General features: G+C 50.3%; 1 protein-coding gene across 2 annotated transcripts in view; it reads right to left on the bottom strand.

Moving 5' to 3' along the window:
• The window catches only part of RIN3 (Ras and Rab interactor 3), a 124,583-nt gene that overhangs the window by 82,047 nt on the left and 18,730 nt on the right, over window positions 1–23,806 (bottom strand). For both annotated transcript variants that reach the window (XM_040478064.1, XM_040478063.1), the window contains exon 2: window positions 2,006–2,210. In XM_040478064.1, the coding sequence (XP_040333998.1) occupies window positions 2,006–2,210 (205 nt within the window). The remainder of the gene's footprint in view (window positions 1–2,005; window positions 2,211–23,806) is intronic.

Here is a 23,806-nt window from a genome sequence, read left to right as displayed (position 1 = left end):
AAAAAAAAAAAAAAAAAAAAAAAAAAAAAAAAAAAAAAAAGAACCTAATAGGGAAGAGGATGTTTCTCAGGGCCTGGGGCCTGGGAACATTGACTGGGACACTCACTGAACTGAGCCCCCGACTCCGTTTTTCCACACGGTTTTATCATCCGCTCTGAAGCCGTCAGTTATTTCCAAACAGAAAACTTTATGGCGGGGAAGGACGAAACAACAGACCTTGTTTTCTCGAGCACAACAGTCTCACAGCCTGCCCTTCGAGCTCCCTCCCTGCTCATCCCTCCAGAGGGATCTACAGACTCCCAGGCTGCCCCTGGTGCTGCGGTGGGACTCGCCTGGCCCGCGGGGCACCTGCCACCATACCCAGAGGAGGCCTCCCTTGAGCTGGGAAGGATCCTGCTGGGCTGTCCGGCCTCACTCCCTAAGAGTGAGGGTCCCCACTCCCTAGGGCAGGGGCACCTGTGACAAAGGGAAGTTGGGACGTGGCTGGAAGCCCCTGAGTTCTGGTAATCCTGGAACTACGGACTTGATGGATTCTATCTAGTCCAAGGTGAATGAGTCCACTAATCAGCTGAGCCCCGTGTATTCGGGAGCTTGGACCATTCCCTGGACACAGCGCACGTAGACTGCATACTGCATCGACGCTGAACCCCGGAGGAGTGCTCAGCGGCCGAAAGGCATGATTCCACCTGCACGTGCGTGTATCAGACAGCACAGCAGCAGCCAGACTGCCTGGGTTCAGCTCGGGCCCTTGCTCACTGAGTCATCTGGGGGAGGTCACTCAACTTCTTTGCCTGCCGGTTGCCTCCTCTGTGAAATGGGCATAAATTGTAATGCTTACCTCAGAGGGCTGCTGTGAGCCCAAAGAGTGATGATTCACAGACAGACCTGAGACTAGTGCCTGGGACTCAGTAAGTACCTGATGAATCCTGGCTGCTACCAACATGGGGCTCTGCGTAAAGGATGCCTGGAGGGACACACCATGCACTTAGAGCAAAAGAGGCTTCGGCAGCAGACTGGAGGTTGCCGGGGGCAGGGGCGGAGGTGGGGGTGGGGGGATTGGATGCAGGGCTTCACGTTGGGGCCAGGAAATGTCTGGCAGATGTCTGACAGGACCGGTGCTGGGACAACACTGCGAACGTACTAAATGGTGCACTTGACAATGGTTAATTTTCTGTCATGGGAATTTCACCTCGATAAAAAAGAAAACCGAAAAAAAGACTCCTGGGGAGTGGAGTAGAGGCTGAAAGAGAACAGATGGCAAAAACTTTGAGAAGACTCTACTCCTTACTTTGTCACGTCTGTCCAGTTTGATTTTTTTTTTTTTACAGTGAATACATATGCCTATCACTTTTATAATTAAACGAATTTTTTTTTTTTAAAGGAAGTGGCATGGAACAGAAAATGCGTGGGGTGGTGGTCGGTGGCATTTGATGAGCTCTGATTCACTATCTACGGATCTTTCTTCCCCCGCAATGCCCCTATCATCTAGAGCAAAGCACTTTAATTGATGGCCCCATTTCAAAGTGAGAGAAAGGGAGGCTCACTCAACTCACAGAGCCTGACTCAAGAGCTTTTGCCTCCATCACACACAGCCCCCTAATTCTCATATGTCAAATAAAGGGGTGTAAAATGATTTCTCAGGTCCCTCCAGCTCTGATATCCTCTGGTACCCTCTGGTCCCAGATGCCTGGTCCTGTCCACAATCCAGTCTCCTAATATTGAAGGCATTCCCTTTCTTCTCCAAGTGTCAACGCAGGTGCACGAATGCCCAAAGCAGCCCATGCCAGCCACACAGTTCCCTGCTCTCCAGCAGGGACACCAGACCTCCCGCCAGTCTCTCGCTCCTGAGTTTGGGGAAAAGACACCCCAGTCGAAAAGCTGATAAACCCAAGAAAGGAATGTAGATGGGCGGTTGTGCAGAGGCCAGCTGCTTGGGTGAGAGCCCAGGCAGCTCCTTGTGGCTGTGCCCGCCCACCCGTCACAAGGTGAAGAGACCCCAACTCACCCCAGCCGCCTCCCGCTGCAGGATCCTGGCTGCCTCCACCCGGCCCAGACCCAGCTGCAGCCACACTGGGCACGTTTTGATGAGCTTCTCCAGGACACTGATACCCCGCCGTGGAAGGCAGTTCTTCGGGGTGACCGGCAGACAGGGCCCCATGCCACCTTCCTCCTCTTCTTCCTCTTCTTGTTTGCCAACATCTGGAACAGGACTGAGAACAGAATCAAATGATCAGCCCATCCTGCAGCCAGCCCAGAGACTGGTGTGTAACAAACGGGGATTCGGTTCAATGGGTCAGTTATTCATCTAGCATCTGTGAAGCCAGGAGTCCTTTGGGAATTAAAAAAATAAGCCATGATCTTCCCCTTAGGGTGCTTACAATAAAATGGGTTGGATACGCACAGAAACAAGCAGCAAAAGCATTGGGATAAACATAACAGAAGCACAGTGTAACAGAAGTAGCTAATTCCAACCCAGGATGGCTTCAGGGAAACACAGCGGGCATTGTAGCAGAGCTCTGAAGAGAATTTTTAAAACTTTTATTATTATTATTTTTTGTACCTCTCTCTAGAGGGTGCAAGTGAGCCAGGGGCAGAGAGAGAGAGAGAGAGAGAGAGAGAGGGAGAATCCCACAAGGGTCAGAGAGAGAGAGAGAGGGAGGGAGGGAGGGAGGGAGGGAGAGAGAGAGAGAGAGAAGCGGGGCTCTCTCACAAAGCGGGGCTGGTGTTTTACCTGAAGCCGGTCTTGTGCTCACCTGAAGCGCGGCTCAAGCTCACCTGATGTGGGACTTGAACTCACGAACTGTGAGATCATGACCTGACTCGGTCAGATGCTTAAGGGCTGAGCCGCCCAGGTGCCCCTTTTATTATTTTTTAGTTTATTTATTTTGAGAGAGAGAGAGAGAGAGAGAGAGAGAGAGAGAGAGAGAGAAGAGAGGGAGAGAGAGAATCCCAAGCAGGCTCTGCACTGTGGGTGTGGAGTTTGATGTGGGGTTCAAACTCACAAACCAAACTCACAAGCCAAAACCAAGAGTTGGACCCTTAACCGAATGAGCCACCCAGGAGCCCCTTAAAAACTTTTAAATTGAGGGGCGCCTGGGTGGCTCAGTCGGTTGAGCTGCCGACTTCGGCTCAGATCACGATCTCGCGGTCCGTGAGTTCGAGCCCTGCGTCGGGCTCTGTGCCGACGGCTCGGAGCCTGGAGCCTGCTTCAGATTCTGTGTCTCCCTCTCTCTGACCCTCCCCTGTTCATGCTCTGTCTCTCTCTGTCTCAAAAATAAATAAACGTTAAAAAATAAAATAAAAACTTTTAAATTGAAGTGTAACTTACAGTGAAACATACAAGTCTTTAGTATACATCTAGACAGAATTATATATGTATATATATATATTATATATATATATACCCGTGTTAATTATGTATATATGTATGTATATATGTAACATAACCCATGTTAACTACCACCCAGATAGAGACCAGTGCTATTGAGCTCTTAAAAGTGGGTTGACTGAATTGAGACCTGCTAGGAGTATCAAACAAACACAGGAGCTGAAGTCTTGATATGAAAAAAAAAAAAAAAAAAGACTGTAAAATTGCTCATTAATAATATTTTATGTTGACAACACGTTGAAATAATAGTTTGAGTGTATTTGGTTAAAGAAAACATTATTAAAATTAATTTCACCTGTTTCTTTCTACTTTTTTTAAAGTTTATTTATTTATTTTGGTGGGGGTGGAGGGGTGGAGAGAGGGAGACAGAGAATTCCAAGCAGATTCCACACTGTCAGTGGACGGCCCGATGCGGGGCTCAAACCCATGAACCACAAGATCATGACCTGAGCCAAAGTCGGATGCTTAACTGAGGTAAGCCACCCAGGCGTCCGTCCTTCTATTTTCTTAATGTGGCTATGAGAAAATTTAAAACTTCATTTGTGGCTTGCATTATAGTTCTTTTTTTTTTTTTTTATTTTTTTTTTCAAGTGGCTTGCATTATAGTTCTATTGCTCTGATACAGACATTTCCAGAAGGCTCCCTTACATCCCTCCCAGTCAACACTCTCTGCTCCCCCAGGGTGAGGATGTGATAGGTCAGGGAGGGGGAAGGAGGCCTATCACAGGCCTAGGAAAGAGCAAAACCAAAGTAGAGGTCCAGTTTAAGAGACCTCAGACCCTCCCCCAAATGCTCACTCCACCGGAACCCCTGCACACACAGAGTTTTGATTCTGAGGAACTAAATCTCTCAGTGTATCTGCAGGGATGGGAACCCTTAATTCCTAGGAAGCTGTGGCTGGTGCCCCCCTTTTGCCTGTGTCCCTGACTAGCAGGTGCTAGTAAGGAGACGCCCTGTGGAGGGACCAGGCCAGGATGAGCCCCGTTACAGGCACAGAAAAGTGGAACGAGGTGGTGGGGGAGAGGGGGTCAGAGGGCAGCAAGACCCAAAAGTCCTGATGAGGGAACGGCATCTCCTAAAGGGAAGGGCAGGGTCCTGGCAGGTCTTAGGCTGGAGGGAGGCTGGGAAGTGCTGGACCAAACAGGTCCGGCAGCGCTGTGTTGTTTAAGCAGCCGGGTTTTGCAGAGACCCGGCTAGGCGGGTGTGCGGTCAGCCAATGTGGGTGTGTGCTAAAATTCCCTCCTGACGCCCCCACTCCCAAATCCCTGGAGAAGCCCTCCGTCTCAGGGATGCTGGATGTGCAGGCACGGATACTTGTGGATTTCCCCTCTGGGTCCACGCAGAGAAGTGTGCCTGGTCACCAGGGCAACAGGAGTGGGCCGGGAGGGGCAGTAGGGCCGCCCTATGGATGTCCACAGGCCGTGGGGCTGGGGCCCAGTGGGCCTCATTTGGAGTTCAAGTCCAGGGAGGCCCAGCCGATACTGATGTAACCTCTCCCCAGGCCCTGAAGGATGAGGGTGGTCACAGCATCTCCTCTGGGACAGAAGTGAGAAGGGTGGAGGTCAGAATTACCCAGAAAAGGGCCTGTTCGTTTGCTCTAACCCCTCCCCCCACTTGGAAACACAAAACTATCTTCTGGAACCAAAAGTCTTCCTGATCATCTTTAAACCTCCTTACTTGGCCTGGGGCCTCCCCCAGGGGCAGGTTAGGGTTCTAATGGCAGCTGGGGGCGAGAGCTCCAACTTCCTCTCTGCCCCCAGCTAGGCTTAGGCCTTGAAACGTCCTTTCCCTCAGAGTCTGTTTTCTTATCTGTGCAATGGGCAGGGGGTGGCCCGGAATATTCCTCCACTTACTCGGTGGCCCGAGGCGGGGCCTGGGCTTTGGGGACAAAGGTCCTCATTTTGTCCTATGGAACCAAAGCCATGATCAAACAAACAGGCTCTGTGAGAAAGGAGGGGGTCTGTCTTGTATTCACTTGTACTGTGAACAGTCTCTGAGGGTCTGCAAGCTCCAGATGTTGTTCCAGGCACTGGGTTAGAGCAGAGAAAACAAAACCAAACGAAAACAACAAACCTCTTGTCTAGGAGAGGGGCCAGGGACAGACAAGGTGAACGGGTGACCTAGAGTGCGTCAGGTCGTGCTGAGCTGTACGGAGGACGCAGATGTCTGGGGAAGGGCGAAGGCCTTTGAGCAATCTTACCCGGAAGCCTGGGGGCTGGCAGGTGCAGGAGTGGGGATGCGGGGGGAGGAGGAGGGGAGGTCGGAGGGGGCAGGGTGGGGGTCCCTGTAAGATTCTGGAGCCACTGGCAGAAGTGGCTCTAAATCCATATATATGAACACCTTCCCTGGGCTTCTGATTAGCAACTAGCCCACTACCACGCAAGCTTCCTCAGCAAGAAATGGGCCCTCTATGACCTCATGGGGCCCACGGGGCCTCATGGGGTGGCTTCTGGGCCCATGGAGAGTCTTCAAGGATCCACAGAGATGAAGCTGTTCCCTGCCCCCAGCTCCCTGGGAGTCCCACCTGCATCCCGAGGACAGGGTGACCAAGGAGAAACTGCCCAGCCTCCAATGTCACGGGCACTGTGCCACCCTTGTGATCACATCCCTTCCAGCTCTAAAACCTTCAATGGCTCCCACCGCCTGAAGGATCCAATCCAGTCCCCTAATATTGAAGGCATTCTCTTTCTGAGCCCTGCCCCCTGCAAACTCCCCTACAAAGGGCTGCCCTCCATCAGCTCAGCAGAACCCGAGCTTCCCCACCCTGCTCTGTCCACCTGCAATTCCTTCGGGTTCCCTGTTACTCCCTCCCAACATTTTCTCCAACGGGCAGCCAAAAGTTTAGTGGATTGGACCAGAAAGCAAGAATCACACGAGGAAAGATGGATAAATTACACATACCAAAATTTACACACGTGTCATCAAAACACCTCGTGAAGAAAACGAATACTCAAACCATAGGCTCAAAGAAGATATCCGCAAAGCATACACCTAACAGAGAACAACCAAGTCGATGTTAAAAACGGACACAAGATTTGAAAATACCTCAAAGAAGAAGGCATACGAATGGCTAGTAAGCAGGTGAAAGACTGCCCAACATCATTAGTCATTAGGGAAATGCAAATCAAAACCACAATGAGATGCCGCGACACAACCACCAGAATGGCTAAAATTAAAAAGACTGTCGTCACAAATTGGTGAAGATGGGAAGTAATCAGAACTGTTGCATGTTATTGGAGGGAATGTGAGTTGGCACAACCACTTTGGAAAAAGGCCAGTTTTCTGTTTTTTTTAATTTTTCATTTTAAGAGAGCATGAGTGGGGTAGAAGGGCAGAGGGAGAGAAAGAGAGAATCTTAAGTAGGCTCCATGCCCAACACAGAGCTCGACAAAGGCTTGATCCCATGACCCCGGGATCATGACCTGAGCCTAAATCAAGAGTCGGATGCTCAACTGACTGAGTCACCCAGGTGCCCCGAAAAAGGCAGGTTTTTTTGTGTGGTTTTAATAAGTCCAAACAGACACCTACCATCTGGCCAGCCATCCCACCCAAGAGAAATAAAATATGTCCACACAAAGACCTGGACATGAATCTTCATGGCAGCTTTCCTCATAATAGCCTGACACTGGTCCAGGGGTCCATCAATGGTAGAATGAACAACAGACAGTGGTATCTCACTGTCTATCTCACAACAGACTAGGAAGTGCTGATCCACACAACCACGTGGATGAATCTCAAAAACATATGGCGTGAAAGAAACCAAATGCAGAAAAATATACATACTGTCTGAACCCATTTGTATGAAGTCCAAGTGGTATACTAAGATATGTGTATTTACGTTGCATCGTATGTAAATTTTACACCAAAACAATACAAAAGCACCATCAATGAATACTGAACTCGAGCTAATGATATGTATGCTAATATATCCAGGGGTGCCCGAAACTTTCTTTGAAATGGTTTAAAAAGTAAGGTGGATTCACAGGAGGATAGAGGGATAGATGGGGGTGTAATAAAGTAAATATACAAAAACATTAAGGGTATGTGGCGGGTATATGGGCGTTAACTGAAAAATTCTTTCAACTCTTCTGCAAGTTTAAAATCTTTTAGGGGCACCTGGGTGGCTCAGCTGGTAAGCATCCGGCTCTCGGTTTTGGCTCAGGTCATGATCTCATGGTTCTTGAGTTTGAGCCCTACGTTGGGCTCTGCACTCACAGTGGGGAGCCTGCTTGGGATTCTCTCTCTCTCCCTCTGTCTGACCCTCCCTCACTTTATCTCTCTCTCTCTCTCTCTCTCTCTCTCTCTCTCTCTCAAAATAAATAAACTTAAAATAAAACAAAATATTTTACAGTAAACTACTGGGGATAAAGTTCTCCCCATCCCTTGAGACCCATTGAGAAGAAGCCTTTCTGTTATACTAGAAGCCCTGGGTTTGAATCCAGGCTGTGTGACCTCTGGCCAGTTACATTACTTCTCCAGGCTTCAGTTTAAGCATCTATAAAAAGGTAGTAATAACCCTTACATAAAAGGGTTATTACAAAAACTCGGTGAGACAGAGGTCTGCCGGGTGCTTAGCACAACTCAGCAGATGTTAACTATTGTTTTTCTATCACTCCAACCCTCCAACTGGGTTCTTGTCACTACAATTCTTCCCCTTTGTAGTCTTGATTTTAGGATTTAGCACATTTGATTAGAGTGACTGGGGTAGACATCTGTGTGCTGCACTTGGCTTGTAACCCAGACAACACCTGGCCCCAGGGGTAACCCACAAGTTCCAGCACCTTGTGGCTCAGCGACGGCCCCTGGCAGTAGGAGCTGATGTGGCCAGGCTGCTCAATACCAGTCATCACAGCAGTGAAACCAAATCTGAGACGGTCTCCGCTCTGGGTATTTCCACCTTCGCTCTTGTGCTTGAGCCCCACAGCCCAGCCCCAAGCTCCATCACTGGCGCTGGCATTCTGCGGTCGCAAGTGGGCGCTCAGAGCGCCCAAATGACCCCAAACCCAAAGTCAGCAGGGATTCGAGGACCAGAGGGTCTGGCCCCGCTGGCCTTCTTTGGCCTGGTCAGAGCAGACGCCCTTGTGAGCTCGTTCCTTCGGGGCTCTGGTGCTTTCGTGACTCGGAGCAAGGCCCAAAGCTCCCAGCCTTGGCTCGCTCCTTCTCTGCTGGCAGAGCAGGTGACCCCGACACCCACGTCCTCCCCCTCAGCGGCCAAACTCCAGGAGAAGGCCCTGCAAAGGCAGCCAGAGGCACCTTTGGGTAACGAGCGGCACTGTTAGCGAAAAGTAAGGAGCCTCAGAAACTTTAATGTTTTAATTTATATTTGAAAAAGAGACAGAGCTTGAGCAGGGGAAGGGCAGAGAGAGAGAGGGAGACACAGAATCTGAGGCAGGCTCCAGGCCCCGAGCTGTCAGCACAGAGCCCGATGTGGGGCTCGAACCCATGAGCAGTGGGACATGACCTGAGCTGAAGTTAGACGCTTAACCGACTGAGTCACCCAGGCGCCCCGAGGCTCAGAAACTTGAGAGCAACTCCACCGGAATGAGCAATTGTTCACGACCTGTTTCCTTCGGCTCACTGGTAGGGGGCTCCAGTCAGGGCCTGCTGTCCAAGGACACCAGGCTGCCAGCCCAGAGGCAGTCTGGTCTGACACCCCAGGAGACCCTCACCCTGCACAGCATGGACACAGCAACCTGGTGTATCTGGGGGACTTTCTCACCAGCTTCCCTGACGGAGGGGTGAACTGGCATGTCCTCGTCTCCCTGGTCTGGTTTCTATGTCCCTGTCACGGGCCTATGAACCTGGCTTTGGAGAGCAAAGCTCTGCTCGGGGTGGACAGGCTGCCCCAGTGTGGGGTCAGGGCAGTGAGGGTGACGGCTTGGGGTGTGGGGCCTGGCTCGATGCTGCCGGTTCGGAAGGAAGAAATGGAAGGTGCCCAGCTCATGAGTGCCCCAGGCCCAGGGAGGCAGTTGAGAAAGTTCAGCGATGCCTCACTGTGCGGAGAACTGAGGCTCCCTTGTGCAGACTCAGCCAGCACTCAAGTGGAATGGGGGATCGAAAGAGAGGTTCCACCCACGATCCCAACCCCAAGAAGCTTCCAGATCAAGGGGGTCTATTGGGATGCAGACGCCTGGTCCCTGCCCTCACAGGCTCTCAGGTCTGTGGGTGTGCTCCAGTGATGGATATTATGGGATGGCCGGATAACTCTGTACAAGGTGCATGGGCACGCAGATGGCATGGGGGGGGGGGTGGATGGGAGGCAGCCCTGGTAATGCCAATCAGGGCAGTAGCCCGCCTCTTTGGTGTACAAGTAGCCCCAGCACAACCATGTGTGGGTCTGCTCTGAGTACTCGACACAAGCCCTTAACTTGGGCATCCTCCTACCTACACACCTGGGCTGCACTGTGCCCCCCAACATGGTACGTCCAAATTTTAGCCCCTTGGACCTTAGAATGTGAACTTATTTAGAAAAAGGATCTTGTAGATGTAATTAAGTTAGGGATGAGATCATCCTGGGTTGAGGACGGGCCCTAAATCCAGCGGGAGGTGCTCTTACAAGAACAGGGAAAGCCTGCGAAGAGACACTGGAAAGTCACGTGAAGGCAGAGGAAGAGCTTGGTTTAGGACGTCCCCAAGCCCAGGAGCACCGCGGGCTGAGGGGGCCACCACTAGAAGCTAGGAGAGAGGCACGGAAGGGATTCTCCCCCAGGGCCTACAGATGGAACCAGTTCTGCAGATGCAACGCTGGCCTCCAGAATTGTGAGGGAATAAGCTTCTGTTGTTTCAAGCTGCAAAGTTTTCAAAAGCTGCCACGGTCCTGGGAAATCAATACTCGACACCTAACAGTCCCAAGTCAAGATGAGGACGCTGAGGCACAGAGAGGTTAAATAGCTTACCCAAGGGCACACAGCCAATACGTGGCAGAGCTGGGATTCCAACCCAGGCAATGTGGCTCTAGAGTTTGTAGTTAAAAGCACTACACTATTCTAGCTCTGGAAGGAATTTAAAAATTTTCCCATGTATTTGTGTCTTTGTCATACACGGCAAAGGAGGTTAGATAATGTTGTTCTATCATCTGGCATGTATACAAACATACACAGAGACATGTAAAAATGTACACAGAAATAACTTCCAGAAGGCTACATAAGACATCATTAAAGACCGTTATTTCTGAGAAGTGCAGGGGATTTGTTTCAATTTTTTATACTGATTAGCATTACTTACATGATTAAAACGTATCTTAATTAAATAAATGTGGGAAAATATACCTGTTTGTCACATAAACGAATGCAGGGTGGAGAGCTGTTGGCTTTGGGGTCTCCCGAGCCTGGCTCGTAACCCAGTTTTGCACAGACTCTGGTGGGGCTTGGATGCCTTATCCAACCCCTATGACCTCCAGTTTCCTCTTCTGCAAAGGGAGTAAGTACAACCAGCTGAGAGAATTTCTCTTGGGAGCAAAGGAGATGCGGCAGGCAGGCACGTGGCATGGAAAGGGCACTCCGTGTGTGACGATTATCATGGGGTCACTAAGAGCACGCCTCTAAAAGCCACAATTGAATTGCCAGATGGATGGCAGCAACCACCCTGAGCTTCAGAAGTCCAAAGTCCCCTCCTTTCCTTTTGAGGTGGCGCCTGTTTCTCCAGCTGGGACAGGATTGTCTCGAGGTCCTGGAGGGAAGTGTCCCTGTCTGTGACTCTGGTGGCCGTGAGATGCAGCCACGCCTCAACACTCCCAGGGTGAGACAGGACAGTTGCCCAGGACAGTTCCTTGTCCTCCATGCCGACTGCTCCTCAATGAAATGACTCCTTCTGCACAGAGCGGGAGGGACCAGAAACACAAGGACCGGCGTGTGGGAGGTGTGAGACCTGGTAGGAAGGGACATCTACCTCTCAGCTGGTGCCATCTCTCTACAAACTCACCACTCGAGGGTTGGTGGACATTTCACACACTCTGCCCAGCACAAGGGCGAAGACCTGGGGCTCATTAGTCTCTGTCCCAGCCCCTGCCGCGCCCTGGCCAAGTGACAAGGGCAAGGTATTTAACGTCTACAGGGCTCAGTTTTCTCATCTGTACAATGGAGCTGGTAACACCTGCCACATGCAACGCACACCAAGCAGCACCTGGTACGTGATAACCCTTCAAACAGGTCTTTATTCTGGCTGGGGCAGCCACATACACAGTCATGTTCTGTTTCTCCCAGGAACACCTGTTGCTACAGTGGCAACATACGAGATGGCCCAAGATAAGCACGAATCCACGGCTCGGCCCTCTAGGAGCCGCTGGGGCACCAAGAGGGTTAAGCACCACCGAGAATGAAGACAGGTGCACCTGTTCTGAAAATGATTGTCAAAATCTAAGAGAGACTGGATGGTGTGGCCCAGGCCCAGCGGCCCCTCCCAGGATGCACACAGGCACAAGGAGACGATGAGGATGGCTGGCTGCAGGGGCGTTTGCAGTGACCAGACAATGGGAACGACCAAAGTCCATCCCTAAGAGAATGGGTCCATAATTTGTGATTCTATCCACCCGGGACCATCACACAGCTGCTAAAAGGCAGGAACCAATGCAACACAGTTAAATCTCAAAATCCTGTTAATGTCCTGATTTTAGTCCTTGTGCTGAGGGTAGGTAAGAGAATGTCTTTCTGTTTGAGAAACACCCACTCAGATACATTGGGGTAAAGAGGCACCGTGTCTGCAACTTAGAACGAGCAGAGGTGACAAAATGTTCACTGGTGGGTCTGGGTGAAGAATGTACATACAGGAGTTCTCTGTACTATTCTCATAACTTCCCTGGGAGTCTGAAGTTACATTAAAAGAACAAATTTCAGGGGCGCCTGGGTGGCTCAGTCGGTTAAGCGTCCGACTTCAGCTCAGGTCATGATCTCACGGTCCGTGAGTTCGAGCCCCGCGTCGGGCTCTGGGCTGATGGCTCGGAGCCTGGAGCCTGCTTCCGATTCTGTGTCTCCCTCTCTCTCTGCCCCTCCCCCGTTCATGCTCTGTCTCTCTCTGTCTCAAAAATAAATAAACGTTAAAAAAAAAAAACAAACAAATCTCAGGGGCGCCTGGGTGGCTCAGTCGGTTAAGTGTCCGACTTCGGCTCGGGTCACGATCTTGCGGTTTGTGAGTTCGAGCCCCGCGTCGGGCTCTGTGCTGACAGCTCAAAGCCTGGAACCTGCTTCGGATTCTGTGTCTCCCTCTGTCTCTGCCCCTCCCCTGCTCACACTCTGTCTCTCTCTGCCTAAAAAAAAAAAAAAAATTTAAAAACATTTAAAAAATAAAAAAAAGAACAAATTTCAAAATCACTCAAACCTAATGTTGAGTGGAATAAGCACATTACAGAAGGAAGGAACATAAGCAGGTGTAAAAACACACCTGCCACAGCTCCGTGTCTGGTTTGTGGATACGGACACACCCAGTTCAGGATGCTGGTTCCTGCCGAGGGGAGAGGAAGAAAATGGGACCGGGGAGGGGCCTGCAGGAGGCTTCGGCCAGCTCCGTGACTCCTGACTTATTTTTTAGGGGACCTGCAGCAATAAGCCGAAATGACAAGGATTTAACAAAACTGAGTTATGGGTACTCAGGGCATCGTTATGTTTTCCCCTGGACTTCTGTGTGCTTGAAATACTTAATTAAAAAGCAAACAAAACACCCACACACCTTCCCCCAAGATCTCAGCGTGTGTCACAGGCTGAGGAGATACAGGGTGGGAGGTCCCCAGGCAGCCAAGCTTATTATTCCCTCTGCCAGCTCAATTTCTACAGTACACTCCAGCTTTTGTCTGTTTGTTTGTTTCGTGTCGTGAAGTCAGTTCTGGAGCGTGAGGGCTGTGCCGAAAGGCAATGAAGATAAGCCCAGCCTGGGGGTGGTTCACCAGTTCATCCAGAGAATCAAGCCCCAGGGGACTTGTGGGGAAATCCTCGGAAAACTGCCACAAGGTCACTAGAGAAGAAGCCAGAGGTCACTGGGGCCATTTTTCTGGAAGCCACAGGACTCGGGCCAGGAGCAGCAGCCGATGCCAGCTGGAAAGGCACCGTAGAGGCCCTAAGGTGATGACCAAAGCCAAGCCACTCCACCTGGCTGAGCTCCAGTGCCCCCCACCGTGATCAGGGAGACCAGGCCACCTCCCGGAAGGTTGTCTGAGGATCACGTGGGACGGCATACGGAAAGAACCCAGCCACGGCTGACGCATAACAGGTGGTAAGCACTAGAGGGGATGGGGCATTTGGGACAGTTCACAGAGACGTCCAGATGTGCAGCGACTGCTGATTTCCACAGTGTAAACACTGCTGGCCTTGCTGACAATGAGCCATCAACGGTTTAACCAGCAGCTCGCAACGTTCCTGAAGAGCTACCCACAGGCCTTTGTGAGCCTCCAAGCCGCTGGCCTCTGCCTCAGATGTTCCCCTAATGCTGAGGTTCTCTCTGTAGCATCCCAATATATACTCATTGTATCTGTTTGACGACTTCTAGTGACAGGGCGGCTGGCTCACTACCTCACTGGGCAACCCATTGTGAGAAGCAATTCTCCATGTCTATGGAGACGAAATGTGTTTCTCTCAAGCTTTCCCTCTTGTTGCTTTCTCTATACGTTATAGGGCCTTGGGGACCACTCACCCGCCCCCACAGAGCCCTTCAGCTATATGAAGATGGCTGGCACACCCCCTCCCGCACCCCAGGTCTTGTCTCCTCTTGGATGAACAGCCCTACTCTTCGACAAGGCTTCCCAGAGCTAACGTTTATCAGCTGTTTCCCTGTTGGCGGGCCTTGAGCTTGGTGTTTTACATACAGTGTCTCTATGAATTTGCAAATGAAGTGATTTTTTTTTTTAAATAACATTTTAACATACACAACTCAACCATTTTTGGTATAGTCACAGAATTATGCAGCTATCAGTATAATTTTAAGACATTTCCATCACCCCAGAAGGAATCCCATACCCATAGGCAGCCATGATTTCCTCCCAACACCCCAGGCAGTGGCAACCACCAATCTACTTTCTATTTCTGTCTTTATAGATTGGCCTCTAGATATTTCATATAAGGAATCAGATAATATGTGGTCTTTTATGTTTGGTTTCTTTCACTTGCATATATATATATGCAAGTGAAATATATATATATACATATATACGTATGTATATGTATGTACATACGTACATATATGTACACATATACATATATACATATATATGTATTTTTTTAATTTTTTAAGTTTATTTTTGAGAAAGAGAAAAACAGAGAGAGAGACAAAGCATGAGTGGGGGAGGGGCAGAGAGAGAGGGAGATACAGAATCCAAAGCAGGCTTTAGGCTCTGAGCTGTCAGCACAGAGCCCGATGCGGGGCTCCAACCCAGGAACCATGAGATCATGACCTGAGCCGAAGTCAAACGCTTCACGGAGCCACCCATATATAGGCGCCCCGCATATATATATATTTAATTCCAGTGTAGTTAACATAGCATGATATTAGTTTCAGGCATACAAAACAGCGATTCAACAATTCCATACATCACTCAGTGCTCATCAAGATACATGCACTCCTTGTTGATTGATAGGGGCACATGTACCCCAATGTTTATAGCAGTGCTTTCAACAATAGCCAAATTATGGAAAGAGCCTAAATGTCCATCAACTGACAAATGGATAAAGAAGATGTGGTTTATATATACAGCGGAATACTACTTGGCAATGAGAAACAATGAAATCTGGCCATTTGCAGCAACGTGGATGGAACTGGAGGGTATTATGCTAAGTGAAACAAGTCAGGCAGAGAAAGACAGATACCATATGTTTTTACTCACAGGTGGATCCTGAGAAACTTAACAGAAGACCAATGGGGGAGGGAAAGGGGAAAAAAATAGTTATAAACAGAGAGGGAGGGAGGCAAACCCTAAGAGGTTCTTAAATAGAACAAGCTGAGGGTCGATGGGGGTGGAGGGGCGGGGGCTGGTGGGGAAAATGGGGGATGGGCATGGAGGAGGACACTTGTTGGGAAGAGCCCTGGGCATTGTATGTAAGCGATGAATCACGAGAACCTACCCCCAAACCAAGAGCACACTGTACACCTGAGCCGAAGTCCGACGCTTAACCGAATGAGCCACCAGGCACCCCCACGGCACCCTTACTGAAAACCAATTGAATGTAAGTTACAGCGGGGTTTGGAGCTCCCTAATCATACTGTTTCACCATCCTTCTGAGCATGCTGAGTATCCTCTTTGCATTTTCGAAACGCAGAGTCTCAAACAGGGACTCTTTTGAGTTCCCCAGATGTGCCCTGAGCAGTGAAGAAAGACACATTACCATCACTTCCCTCGTCTAGATATCCTACCCCTATTAACGTGACACGACACGGCACCAGCTTTTCCCCAGCTACATACGCAAGCAACACTCTGATAAACGGTGGGAAACTGTTGCATTCTGAGGTCGGGATTCCCACTGTCGAAATGAAGGGAAATAACAGACCTACGAGATGAGCAGCGGTTGTGACAAACGCCGTATTCATCAGGAGAACAGGTAGGCTATAAAGGCGGTGGCACTGAGCTCAGACTCAGGAGACCACGGTCTCATTCTGTTGTTCACTATGTGACCGTGGGGCACTCACTCCTGCTCTCTAGGTTCCGCGACCTCTTGAGAAAAATGAGCAGGCTGAACTGGACCTGGGACGGCAAGTAGGTTGAACGTGCACGCGGTCGGTAGCCGCTGCTTAGACTGATGTTGAAGTCTCCGCAGGAAAAGAAGGCTAGGACACAGCGTGCTGTCTGCCACGGGCTCCGTCCTGGCTCTGCCATGCACCGACATGGACCCGACCAGGGACTAAGGCTCTTTCCAGCACTATGAATTCCACGATTCTGGACTCAACTGACCCGTGGCTGGATGCCACCTAAAGGCTTCTCTCCCTAGCTGGGCTGGCTCGGCCCCAGCAGACAGCCTGTGAGAAGGCAGGCGGCCAGCCCAGCTTCTCTGTGGCCTCCTTCCTGCCAGATGCTTTTCCTCGACGTGTAGAAGCTGAGCCACAGCTGCTGCCGGATTCTACCTCTGGCCCAGCGTTTGGTGCACACGGGACCAAAAATGCGGCTCCGGGCTGACCACGGGGATGGAAGAGACGGGGCCAGTTTCAGAGTCAGAATGTCTTAAGCCTGTAACGTGCACAACCCACGGCCCGGTTTCACAGGCTAAATAAATGCCTGAGGCCCTGGTGGGTTCCCACCGACGCCTGGGGGCTCCGAGGACGGTGTTTGGAAAATCGTGTTGTGAGAAAGTTCCCTGGCTTTCTCTCCACCCAGAAACCGAAAGGCCTTCTGCGAGGCGGTGGGACACAGGGTGCAGCTTAAGCCGCACCCCCGCCCCCCCCACCCTCTCCCCCACCCTCCCCCCACCCCCCCACCCAACACTTGGTGGGTTAGCCTCAGGAACCTGGGATGCGGTGCTGTGGGCCCCTGCCCACAGCTTCTCAGAGGGGAAGTCAGCTTAAGCAGGTCTTCCGGACCCCGGAAGTGCTGAGAACGGGTCAGGCTGTCTCAGTTTGCACGTCACAGCCCACATCAAGGGGTCTAGCAGGTCAAAGGCCTTCAAACTTTCCACACCTGTGTGTGCTGCCGACCTCTGTTGCTTGGCACATGCCAGGCACTGCCCGGCTCCCAGCCCTGCCTTCCAGGCTGTCTGCCGGGTCATCCGCTGACCCCAAGGGTTCCACCTGCTTAGACTGAGCCACTCCGGGGCCCCGGTGGAGCCTGGTGGAGCCAGGCTCCAGTGCTGAGCCCTCTGGTGGCTGCTCCCACTATGCCGGGCCTGCCCCCAGACCCCATGTCTCAGGTTTGACTGCTGGCTCATAGCTTCTCTCTGCATGGCCCTTGGCCCTGGCCAATCTGTGCTCCTGAGAGCCTTGGACACCACAGCCTCCTGGGAACCTGGGTCAAGTTCCTCCACCCTCCTGATGGGTAGTAACTTCCTCTGGCTCACAGGTCACAGCCTCTGTCCCTATCCCAGCCAGCCCCTTGAACCCAGCCTTACTTGACTCAGCCTGCTGACCCTGCCCACACACCAGTCCTAGGCTAAGAATACCCACTCCCATCAAGACCCAGCTCACAGATGATAATACCAATTCTTTCCCCAGTGCTGTGTGCAGTTGGGCTCTGAGCGATGGCAAGGGCTGGGCTGATTAGTGGTTTGAGCACGGGCTCGGGAACCAGACAGCCTGGACTAGAATCCCAGCTTGGTGACCTTGACAAGTGACTAGAGCTCTCTCTGCCTCACTTTCTTTACACTTAAGATGGGAGGTATGAAAGGCACCTGGGTGGCTCAGTTGGTTAAGCGTCCGACTTTGGCTCAGGGCACGATCTCACGGTTCATGGGTTTGAGCCCCATGTCGGGCTCTGTGCTGATAGTTCAGAGCCTGAAGCCTGCTTCGGATTCTGTGTCTCCTTCTCTCTCTCTCTCTGCCCCTCCCCAGCTCGTGCTCTGTCTCTCTCAGTCTCTCAAAAATAAAATTAAATAAATAAATAAATTTTCAAAAATTAAAAAAAAAAAAAAAAGATGGGAGATATGAGCATTACTACCTTATGGGATTCTGTAAAGAGTTCAGGACAGTGCCCGGCATACAGCAAGCATCAATGATGTTACTCTCAACCATTCATTCATCCAATGAGTATTTATTGAGCATCTACTATGGACCAGACAAAATTCTAGTCTTGCCACGATAATAATTACAAAAATAATCATACATAGTGAAAAAGCAGCTGACATTTTCCTCCTTCCTCACCTCCCCCGCCTCTGCCCAAATCCTTAGAAACTTCACTGAACATGAAGATGGTTACTGGAAAAGAGAGCATTTGGGGGACAGATTTCCTGCCTGGGACTGAAGCTGGATGCAGTGGGGACACAAGAACCCAGGTCCCCAAGGGCATTGGGCAGGCCCGTGCGCAGCTGTGACACCTGTATGTTGACATGGGCTGCGGCCACCTCTGCAAAGACACACAGGAGAGGGACCAAGTGTTGCCCTCGGTGGGGGACGGGGAGGCTGGGGCACAGGGGTGGGAGGAAGGCGTTTCACTGGATACCTTCTTTTGCACCTTTTGAATTCAACTCATGTGACTCTACCACCTGTTCCCAAAATAATTAAAACAATTTGTAACTCTGAAAAAGAAAAGTTCTCATCAAGGGGATTTCAGATGTGGAACCGAGCTGGGTTCTGCACAAGCACATCTAGAGAACGCTGCTTTCTTGTTTCGGCTAAGATGGCACATGCAGGTCATTTCCCTTCTAGAACTTATCTCAGAGAGATATTTCAGAGGTGAGATAAGGCTCCACGGACAAAGATGTTTACTGCAACGTGACTTACAGACGTCAAGAAGGAGAACCAAATGGTGAACAACGTGTCTTGTCACGGCCCGTCTGCTCCCGGCGCTCTGTGTCAGTCGTGTCTACCGCTGTGCGCCCAGGCTCGCACAGAATAGGTGCTCAATGAAATTTTTTTAAATGCTTGAATGACTGGGGAAGGATTAGTACGATACGAAATTGGCAACAGCCAATTATTTTTGATCTACAAAGAAAGCAATTTTAGATATTCAATCTAATACAAACCCTGGAATCACATATCTGTAAAGATACAGCTGCACATGTGCAAAATGATAAACAGACAAAGATACTTGCTGGGTTCACTGCAGCATTGTCTGCAATGGGGAAGAGACTGGAAACAATCTAAACGTCCATCGGAAAGGGGCTGGGTGAATGAATGGATACCAGGCAACTGCTACAAGAAGAATGAAGAAGCCCTCTGTACACTGACATGGAAAGGCTTCTGGGACATGTGGTTACATGACAAAAACAAATTACAGAACACTATGTATATTGTGAAAAAAAAGATCATTTGCATTTGGAAAAAAGGCACTGGAAGAAGATGCAAGAAACTAATCACTAGCTGAGCAAGTATAGGAGCAGACACACAGGAGACAAGGTGGGAAGAATTTTTCACTATACACCTTTGAAAAATATATATATGTATATTTAAAAATATATAAAATATATTTAAAAAATATAAGAATATATGTATATATTTTTTAATGTTTATTTATTTTGAGAGAGAGAGAGAGAGAGCGAGCAGGACAGGGGCAGAGAGAGAGGGAGAGAGAGAATCCCAAGCAGGCTCCAAACTGTCAGTGAAGGAGAGCTCAATCTCATGAACTGTGACATCATGACCTGAGCCGAAACCAAGAGTCACATGCTTAACTGACTGAGCCGCCCAGGCACCCCTAAAAATATATTTTTATTTTGAACCCTGTGAATGTATTACATACTCAAAAAAAAATTAATACTGTTTCCAGAGATTTCTGTGCATCAGGCATTGCTCTCTATTAACCACATGAATCCGTTAAAACAACCCTGTACCATAACTCTGGTTATCATTCCCATTTTACAGAGGGGGAAACTGAGGTACAGATGTTAAGCAACCCACTAAGGCTATGGAATCGGCAAGGGCAGAGCTGGGATTTGAACTCTCTGAGTATACAGTCCATGTTCTCAACCACTCTGCCACGTCTCTCCAGGTTCCTGCTCGTGATATAAAATGAAACGTTGAAGAGTATAAACATACGAGAAGAGAATAAAGAGATGGAAAGACAGATCTGGTCTGCGGGGTGTCAAGGTATGATTTCTACACAAACCGATTTGAAGAACCCATACAATCCCAGCTGGATTCCCAAAGGTGTTCCGTGAAAAGGCACGCAGAGGTGACAAGGGTCAAGGGCACCCTGACACACTTGAAGAACGGGGGTAGGACTTGGTTTTCTGGGTACCAAGACCTGTTATAAAACTACAGTGATTGGGGTGCCTGGTGGCTCAGTTGGTTGACTTCGGCTCAGGTCATGATCTCGCAGCCGCGCGTCGGGCTCTGTGCTGACAGCTCGCAGCCTGGAGCCCACTTCCGATCCTGTGTCTCCCTCTCTTTGTGCCACACTCTGCCTCTCTCAAAAATAAACAAACATTGGGGCGCCTGGGTGGCGCAGTCGGTTAAGCGTCCGACTTCAGCCAGGTCACGATCTCACGGTCCGTGAGTTCGAGCCCCGCGTCGGGCTCTGGGCTGATGGCTCGGAGCCTGGAGCCTGTTTCCAATTCTGTGTCTCCCTCTCTCTCTGCCCCTCCCCCGTTCATGCTCTGTCTCTCTCTGTCCCAAAAATAAATTAAAAAACGTTGAAAAAAAAATTAAAAAAAAAATAAACAAACATTTAAAAAATTAAAAATAAAAAGTAAATCACTGTACAGTGATTAAGATGTTGTGGTACTGGCACAGGGACAGACAAGTCAGTGGACTGGAACAGTCCAGAAACAGACGGACACATACACAGGTCCTTGACTTATGCAGGGCCACAGCAGGACATTGAGAAAAAGAGCAGTCTCTGCAACAGAACGCGCTGAGACAACTGGGTATCCACGTGGGAAGAAGAAAGAAACGTGACCTTCTTCACAGCATATACAAAAATCGGTTCCAGGGAGACTCTGTCCTGACCTAAATGCGGAAAGCAAAACAAAGAGCTTCTGGAAGACAATAAAGAATATCTTCATAATCTGGTGGAAGAGAGAGATTTCTTTTTTTAATTAATTTTTTTTTCAACGTTTATTTTTATTTTTGGGACAGAGAGAGAGCATGAACGGGCGAGGGGCAGAGAGAGAGGGAGACACAGAATCGGAAACAGGCTCCAGGCTCTGAGCCATCAGAAGAGAGAGATTTCTAAGCAGCGCCCATGCGCGCGCGCGCACACACACACACACACACACACACACACACACCAACCTTAAATAAACCGATACATTTGACTGCATTAAAATGAAGACTTTCTGGGGCGCCTGGGTGGCTCAGTCGGTTAAGCATCCGACTTCGGCTCAGGTCATGATCTCGCGGTCCATGAGTTTGAGCCCCGCGTTGGGCTCTGTGCTGACAGCTCAGAGCCTGGAGCCTGTTTCGGATTCTGTGTCTCCCTCTCTCTCTCTGACCCTCCCCCACTCATGCTGTCTCTCCCTGTCTCAAAGATAAATAAACGTTAAAAAAAAATATGAAGACTTTCTGTTCATCAAAACACTGTTAACAGAGTAAAGGCAAGCCCTCAGCGGGGAGAAGATCCCTGTAACTCACGTAAGCAACAACGGGCTGATTACTGGATTATGTACAGAACCTCCGCACATCAGTAAGGAAAAGACAAGACGTATATAAGCAAATAGAAATATGGGCAGAGGCTTGAACTTCACACTGAGGACATCTCAGTGGCCAACAAGCGTATGAAAAGATTCTCGACAGCATGAGGAATCCAGGAGCCTGGAATTACAACTCCAAGAACGGCCAGCATGAAGAAGACCGGCTTTGGCAAGGACCGGAAAGGAGTGGGAGCACCGGGGCCTTCCTGTTCCATCGGCGCAAATATAAACTGTTCCAGCAGTGATTGTTAATACTGAAACGAAGGGATTGCTTTCTCCTTCTTTCACCCTTTTCTGTATATTGCAAATGTTTGCACCGAGTGTGCGTTATTCTGAAAATCAAAAAATAATAGGTGAGCATTACAGGGGAAACAATAAAAGTGGAAGAATGGACGGATGCCTACGAGCACGTCTCCCCCGGAGACCAGTCTGCTCCTCTGGGTCTCCCCATCACATAAAATGCCACATGTGGGGATTCCGAGAGATCACCGTGGCCCCCGCCTAGCTGTGCCTCAGCCACCCTGGACAAACCAAGGGAAGGGCTCCTGTCCCTAGGGATTCAACCTGATCCAACCCTCCCCTGACCTATGGCCCCTCGTCCTTTTCAGTCTCCTCATCTGGAGAAAAAATGGGAGACATCACGCTGACACCCACAGGGCCAAGGAGCTGGGCGGATGAGATGGAATTATGTACGTGGAAAGGTGGACACCCAGACATATGTAACACAAAACAGGTGCAAAAAACCCAAACCGATTCCAAAAGTTATTTTTCAGCCAGTAGAGATTTCCCAGCTTATGGTCTGGTCGGTGCTGTCCAAAGGACCGGGTGTGATAGTGGAAACATCCTATATCTGCCCTATCCAGTGTGGTCACCGTTAGCTGCCTATGGCTATGGGGCACTTGAATTACGGCCAGTGTGACCGTCACTTTGTTTTAATTAACTTAATTTGTAAAACAGGTATAGGTGGCCGGAGGCTAATGTAATGTATTGGGTCTAGACTTTTGCACTGTTTAAATCTCCATGCGTGCGAACTCACGTACTACGTGGGGGATTTGTTTTAATTAGAAAGAAGAAATAAGATAGAAAGCAAAATTCCACGCATGTTGAGGGTTATTACCATTAGCCGTTACTCTGTTCAGAAAGCTTTTCAAGGGGGAGATTCTGCTCTTGGCCACCTGTTCCGCTGTGTAAGGGCCCCTTCTCTTAGGAGGCTGGCTGCGGGTCTGGCTTTGCACACGGATCCCGGCCCACCCCTTCTTGAGCTTCTACAAAGTTCCCAGAGTCCATGTCCACCCTTCTGCTGCCTTGTCCTTCCCAGGGGTGGACCTGGTTAGGAAAACAGGGCTCAGAGGGCTCTGGGGAGGCGTGTCCCTTGCCCCTGCCGGCCCCCTTTCCTTCAGGAGCACCCACAACACGTGGTAGCCCACATGTCCCCCGGTGACCCTGGCCTCCGGCCCCACCTGCCGCTTACTCAGTGGTTCCCCATCATCTGGGGGAAAAAGGAAGGGGAGCAAAGTGCTCCCTTCCCCCACCTGCCACTGGGGCTGAGGAAGGAGAGGAGGCAAGGGGGGTGGAGAGAGCAGCAGCCCATGGTGGACATGACTCACTCAAGAGAGACAAGGGGCCTCTGTGCCCTTACTCAGGCCCCTCCTGCTGGATCTCTGCTGGGATTTCTTTTTTCCTTGCCCTTAGCCTCTGGGGGCCTGCCCAAATTCCACTCTGGGCCTGGCCTTTCAAGGTCTGTAGAATGAGACTGAGAACAGCACCAACCCTTCGGCGCACTGTGAGGACAAGACAGACCACTGTGTGCGGAGCTTAACGGTGGGTCATTGATACATGGTCACTACAGACATTACTCATTCTGGACAGCGGAGTGGGGCTGAAAACGGTTTGCCCTTGAAAGACAGCCGGGGTCTATCCTAGCCGTTCACTGCCGTCATGTCCTGGGACGAGTCTCCCTCCATCTCTGGACCTCAGATTTCCCAACAGTGAAGTAAGAGGAAGAATGCTTCCCCCTCCCCGCCACAACTACCTCAGGGGGTTGCTGGAAGGGTGAAACGTAACCATAGGGTGTGGGGATGTGCTTTGACAAGGTGAACCCCCGTTTCTAAACCGGGGGCGAGGTCAGGCACAGAGCCGTCCCGGGGCTGATTCCCGACGGCTGCCTGCCCGCGGGCACTGCCACGGGCGTGGGTATGCGGGCTGCGGACCACCCGCCTGGCAGCACCTTGCA

Source organism: Herpailurus yagouaroundi, unplaced genomic scaffold (assembly GCF_014898765.1).
Source record: "Herpailurus yagouaroundi ecotype Mexico unplaced genomic scaffold, PumYag 141, whole genome shotgun sequence".
Lineage (NCBI taxonomy): Eukaryota > Metazoa > Chordata > Mammalia > Carnivora > Felidae > Herpailurus > Herpailurus yagouaroundi.
The sequence above is the reverse complement of the archived record's forward strand: the minus strand, read 5'-3'. Positions and strand labels throughout refer to the sequence as shown.